This window comes from Pomacea canaliculata, linkage group LG12, assembly GCF_003073045.1.
Source record: "Pomacea canaliculata isolate SZHN2017 linkage group LG12, ASM307304v1, whole genome shotgun sequence".
Lineage (NCBI taxonomy): Eukaryota > Metazoa > Mollusca > Gastropoda > Architaenioglossa > Ampullariidae > Pomacea > Pomacea canaliculata.
The window spans coordinates 13391291-13397762 of record NC_037601.1 but is presented as its reverse complement, the minus strand read 5'-3'; the positions used below and the strand labels follow the sequence as shown (position 1 = coordinate 13397762).

Here is a 6472-nt window from a genome sequence, read left to right as displayed (position 1 = left end):
CTACCTGAAGTCCATCGGTGGCGTGTGCGAGCTGAAGACATGATCTAACCCTTGCTGTGCTGAGTGCATTAAAAGTCTGAGCCAGGCTTAAGCAAAGGCTTTTACCAGAGTTGCGGGCCTTCATCCGACGAAACTACGTCGGGTTATCTCCACCTGTTCTCTTCATAAACGCTATCCGGTGCCAGATCTGCTAAGTGGTCCAGAGCATCTTAAAATCCTTCAGTTCCTCTGTCGAGGGGAGATAAAAAGATCAAATACCTTAAAAGTGGGAGGGATTTGGATTTTCTCTCTGAACTAGGTGAGCAAGCCTTGAGAACATAACACACAAGAAAGAAAGAATGGATAAATGAAAGAATGAAAGGTAAAAGAAAGGTAATTGTTAAACATCTTTTACATCAATGCTCGGTAATGATAAAAGTAAATATTATCACTGATTTCCATCCAGAAACACTATAGAACAATTTCAAAAATCCAAGAAATTCCAACACAGAATCCACAGTGATATGTATAAACCCGACTTTTCTCAAGACTTTAATCATACTGCAAGTGACCCTGACTCCTCGCGAAGTCTTTTAAAGAACACTTAATAAAACACATGAATGAAAGTGAAGCACCTGAAATTTCTCTCATTTCCTCTTTATTTTTTTATCTTTTATCTCTTTCTTTATTTAGTCTCAATTGGTCTCTCATTTTACTGTTTTTCACTCTCTCACTCCTTCTCTCATCTGCTCACTCATTTCAAACTCTTTTCTTTCTTTCATTTCCTTTAGTGCGCGTATGAGTTTGTGAGTCAGCGCAGAGTGAGGCCGTGTGGGGAGGTAACTCAGCAAAGGTAAATGATTGTGATTATCACACCACTAGCTGTCCACGTCCCTTCCAGAAGGAACCCAACCAGCCCCCGAGGTGGACAGACGTGGAACAATGGACCGCGAGAGTGGAGATTTTCGAGAATGGGAGGATGGACTGACAGTCTCGGCAGAAAGAAACGAGATTGAGGAAGAAATTAACGTCCTCTGAGTAAAGAGAAAACATGGCGCCCTCTCGTGGGCACGGCCACAAATTACAGCTAGCGGCCAGACCTAGCAGCGAACCGTGAACCTCAGCGCGCCATTTGATGCCCGCCATTAGGGGGTTGGTGCGACCAGGGGTACGCAACTCCGACATTATTGGTGACTACCTTCCGCTACCCTCCCCACCGCCCCACACCGGGGCAGCTACTTGACCAAAGGTTTGAACAACTTGCCGATAAGTAGACACTTACATAGTCTAAATGTTGCAGTATTTCTGTGAAAACACACTCAGTAAAAAGTAATTTATTTATCGCATTATTTATTTATTAATATGGATTCAATGATCATGATGTTTATCAACAAACGCTTCTTTGGCTGTTTATTGTTCTAGCTATCTTTTCAAGCTCTATTTTGAAAAAAAGCTCTTTAGAAGAGTTTATTAAGTTTCCTGTATAAAAAAACCTTGCGGTTTCGGGTATAATTTGGGTTTTTAATAGTTGAGTTTAGGGTTAGAGGTAAGGGTTAATGAGTAGGGGATTAGTACTGTGATCGTAACTTGGTCGCAAAATCTAAACACAGAGTAAGCGATATTGGTGGGAAAAGTAGTGGCTTCTGGCAGCAACTTTCGCATCTTTATACTCCTCCCTTCTTCTCTTCCTTAAAGAACAGGATTTCTGGACCTGCCCAGTCCACAGTTAATATCAGCTGTTCCTGACTTTGAACTTATGTCACGTGAGTCTAAGTACAGCACCCTCCTACCATAAGTACACTTTTAAGCATAGAGGACAGGTGAGATACAAGAGTCAGTCAGTACAGGAAGAATGGTAACTACCTACAGTGGAGAATATTACAGAGTTTAGGGGCCGGTGCCTGATTAGTAAATGCAGATAACTGAATCAGCGTGTCAAGAAAGACACCGCCACCATCATTGCCACTCCCACCACATCCATTTCTCCGTTTTTTTTGGTACTGTTTTCCCCTTTTCACTCCATCCTTTCCCAAGTTCTTTATCCCTCCAGCACAGGATTAGATTACAAACGTAGATTTCCTGACCTTCGCGAGAATCTCGTGTTGCCAGCCAATCGATAGGCAGCCGAGATTTTAACGAGATATAAAAGTTTGTTTCCCGGTGTAAACGCCGCTCTTTCGCGAGTTACTTCCCCTGCTGTTATTGAAAGTGTGAGTGGTGCATCGTTGGCGGAAGTGCAGGCTTCGCATCGTATAAGGGTTTGTGCACGCGCTCACACTCACACACACACACAGAAATAACAATAATCATAAACTACAATATCGTACAGTAACATGAGGTAGAGACGTGTGTCTTAAAATACAATAATATTCAAACTCCAGAAAGCGTTATTATAATATTTATACAAATGCTCCTGGAATATTTGATAAAAGTACAATCACTCATCGACAGTTATGTGTGCAGTACTACACTCAAGGACTCTTGCACTTGGATGATGATGGTGATGAGCTTAAAGTCAAAGGAAAGGTTCCCCTCATAACTACTGATGCTACTAACTACATTTGTACATTTTTCTCTGTAAAAGCGAAATCCGTGCGATAGGTAAACTTAAACTTAAACAAGCAATTAGAAGGAAACACACACTGACATTACAAGAGACAAGAGAATGATGACAATCCCTTTTTTTATTCATAAAGGCGGTAACATCTACAATGAAAATAAACAAGTCATGAAATTATAACAACACGCACAAAACATTAAGAACTTTAAAATGTACAAAGATGCAATTAAAAATATTGGTGCAGGCTATATTTAGTTCTTGTACTTAAGTCTTGATGTCGGACAATTCTAGGGACGTCCTACAGTGTGCTAGTGCAGTGGTTCTCAAAGTATTTCGGACCGCGGACCACTTTACTTAAGAAAAACTATGGCGGACCACCAAGGCCTAAAAACCAGTCTGTACTATGAATTTCAAATTTAAATTGCCGCATTTGTTTTATTACAATTCAAAACTAAATGTACTTCTGTGACAGTAGTATAGTAATAAGTTGACATAAAACTACGTACCTCGTTCTTTGTAATTAAAATGTTAATGCGAGGAATGCAGTTGTTTTTGACGAGATATTAGGGTGGTAATATCTGGATCAATGTTTGAAAGTTTCAGTCTCATGTCAGATTCCACGTTCAACCGACTTCTCTTGTTTGTTTTTAGTCCAACGAGAGTTGAAAATCCAATCTCGCAGCAGTACGTTGTTGGAAACGGCAGTAGATGCTTCACAGCGATGTCAGCAAGTCCCCGGTACTCAGATCGTACATGAAGCCAAAAGTCTGTCAAACATTTCTCAGCAAACAACACTTTCAGCGAACCATCCAAAGCAAGTTCCACAAGACTATCAACATCCCTTGAAGAAAGTTTTGTACTGACCGCTTCAGCTGCACTCATCTTTGCAAATGGATTTCTGATCCATTCAGATTTTGTCTCGGGCTCTGGAAAATAAATTCTGAATTGCTCACGCAGACCATGCAGGTGTGATTTGAAGTTCGCAACAATCTGCTCATCAATTTCCTGCGGTGAAGTCACAAGAAAATCACTGAGGGTTGGGAATGAGTCAAATTCTCGACGATCGAGGCGATCACACCACAGCCCCAATTTTATACACATAGCCTTTACTTTGTCTTGAACGTTAAAGATTGTAACATCTCTGCCCTGCAGGGCTATGTTAAGCCCATTCAGACTGCTAAAAATGTCCGCCAGGTACGCCAACTGAGCAAGCCATGAAAAGTCATGCAAGCAATCACACAAGTAGAAAGCTTGATCACACTCGCGCAAAAAAATTTTAACCTCTTCGCGCAGTTCAAAGAGACGAGTGAGCACTCGTCCACGGGACAACCAACGAATTTCTGTATGAAAAAGAAGCTTGGTGTGTTCACTTCCCATCTCTTCACATAAAGCTTTAAAAATCCGCGCGTTCAAAGGGCGCCCTTTGATGAAGTTTATAATTTTTATTGATTCCTCCATTACTCTTTTAAGATCGACGGGCATTTTTTTTGTTGCGAGTTGTTCTCGATGAATGCAACAGTGCGTTGCCACTGCCAGTGGAGCAACTGTTTTGATACGTGCAGTCAACCCTTTGATCTTTCCCGTCATTGACGCAGCACCATCAGTACTCACACCGACACATCGCCGCCAGTCAACCTTGTTACTCACAATGTAATTGTTCACAATCTTGAAAATGTCCTCTCCAGTTGTATTGGTAGGTACAGACTTGCAGAAGAGAAAGTCATCATGAACAGCGCCTAAGTATTCATACCTGACACATGCCAAAAGGTTTGCTTCGTTGGCTATGTCAGTAGACTCATCAAGCTGAAGCGCGAAGTACTGACTTTGACGCAGTCTTGATAGCAGCTGCCACTCCACACTGTCAGCCATGGCTGTTATTCGGCGTTTCACTGTGTCGTTTGAAAGAGGGACTTTGTTGATAACATTTGTCGCCTTTTCACCAAGCATGATTTCTGTCATTAGTCTGGCAGCAGGTTTGATTAAGTTCTCTGCAACAGTGTGGTCTTTGCCGGTCTTTGCTATCAACAGCGAAACTCTGTAGGATGCCTCTGTAGCCTTAGCGTTTTCATCGCCAGAAGCAAAAAGGTGCAGCATTCCCTTATTTTGTTGCAGCTCTTTGCATTTATTCTCAAAAAACTCCAGAGGCTTATCAGCATATTGGAAGTGCTTGGATTCAAAATGACGCTTCAGTTTGGAGGGTTTCATTGCTCCATTGGCCAGAATTTCACAGCATAAAACACATTGCGGGTTAGGGACTTCTTTATCACCCGTCCAAAAAAATCCCATGGTCAAATAATCGGTGCTATATTTTCTTTTCACTTGTTTTGGGTTGTTTTCAATGCTGGAATGTCGCCACTTCATGTGTGTACCACTTCTGTTCTTCACAGCTTGTATGATGCTGTCTTTGTTGCTATTATCTTGAGCAGAAGTTGAAAATATCACGTCAGGTGCATCTTCCACTTCTTGGCTAATTTCTTGCGCTTTGCAGGTCATAAGCTTATCAGTAGAACAGAGTGGTTGATTTGGATCATAAATGACCTCAGTTGCATCTTTTCCTCCCTTCTGCATCTTGTTTGCACGTTCACAGTCACAAGCATCGGGGGATTTACGTTTCAAGGTCCCTGATTTTAGCCAGCGATCCATAATAACCCTTCGGCTTGAAAATACTGAGAAATAATACTTGGAAAGAGGTCTTCTCGCCAGCACGCAGATTGGGAAAGTGGCCAGCCTTTCTTACTAGAGGGGAGTTGTCTTTGCCTGCCTGGTCCCCTTTCATGTTTGACCGATTCAGGGAAGCTGGCACATACTAAAAAATCTTCAACAGAGCCGTCCTGTTCAGGTGGGCGTGTCACGCGTCACTGTTGAAAATTGATGGCCGCCTGCCTTGACCATCCTTTCAGGCCATTATCGGGTGCGGTGGTAACTTGACTAGCTAACGGTTGGGTGTCCGACACAAACTTAACTGAGGTTTTCTACAAGCCTACCTGGCGATTTAAACATCACTTTGCCATATATGACGACTGTCAGCCGCGGACCACCTGACTTATGCCCGCGGACCACTAGTGGTCCGCGGACCACACTTTGAGAACCACTGTGCTAGTGTGTACTTATATATATATAACGGATAGTGAACTTCAGTCTTGAAGACCTAAAATGCGTGTGATGTCATGCTGTATGTTTAGCTCTGGTCCTCGTCTCATGAAACAAGTTGGGTGGAAGAGGGATTGGGATACTTAGAAGTGGTCAGAGGCCGTGATATAAATATTCAAGCAGTTCTGTTTTGAAGAAATGTAAATTAGACTTCAATTATTGGATACTAGAATGATCTTCCACGAGAAACTTCCTGAATATTTAAAACTTAAATAAATTAAGTGACGAAGAATTAAATTAGACGCGTACCCTCAGAGATAGAGAAGTGTAGTGTGTGTGTGAGAGTGAGTGAGAGATGCATACCTGCAGATTGAGAGACAGACAAAAAAAAATTCTTCAATCAATATCTTCGTCTTAAGAGCTTCCCAAGGAAGAAAGTTGCTACTCGAGCCTTGTGCCTGCGCCTGCGCCTCATGGGGCAACGTGATCCCCAGCGCATGGCCGTCCGCCTTCTTGCGAGATCGCGCGGGATTCTCGCCTTGCGTCACAAGCGTCTGCTTCCCGCCTGCGCGCGCATGCCCTTGCCCATCCCCTTTGCCCGCATGGACAACAGCGGCAATTACTTAGCAACTAGGCGCAGTCGAGGCGAGGAGAGTCGGATGGGTTGTTGGGCAGATGGATCTTGCGTCATCCTTCGATAACAGCCTCGCTCCAGTCCAAGCAAAACAAGTTCAGGTCGGCGCCCTTCCTGTCCCTTGATGATAGCAAGCAGAACGTGTCACACATTCTCTAAAATATTTCCAGTGTGATTCCCAGTTATGACATGGTCTGAAGAAATGTTAA

The 6472-nt window shown here is 42.9% G+C and overlaps 1 protein-coding gene across 1 annotated transcript; it reads right to left on the bottom strand.

The window, feature by feature from the left end:
* Positions 1 to 3067: 3067 nt before the first annotated feature.
* LOC112577387 (zinc finger BED domain-containing protein 5-like) lies at positions 3068 to 5182 on the bottom strand. Its single transcript, XM_025260452.1, has one exon. It carries the CDS (start codon positions 5180 to 5182, stop codon positions 3068 to 3070), a length of 2115 nt encoding a protein of 704 aa, XP_025116237.1.
* Between the last annotated feature and the right edge of the window lie 1290 nt (positions 5183 to 6472).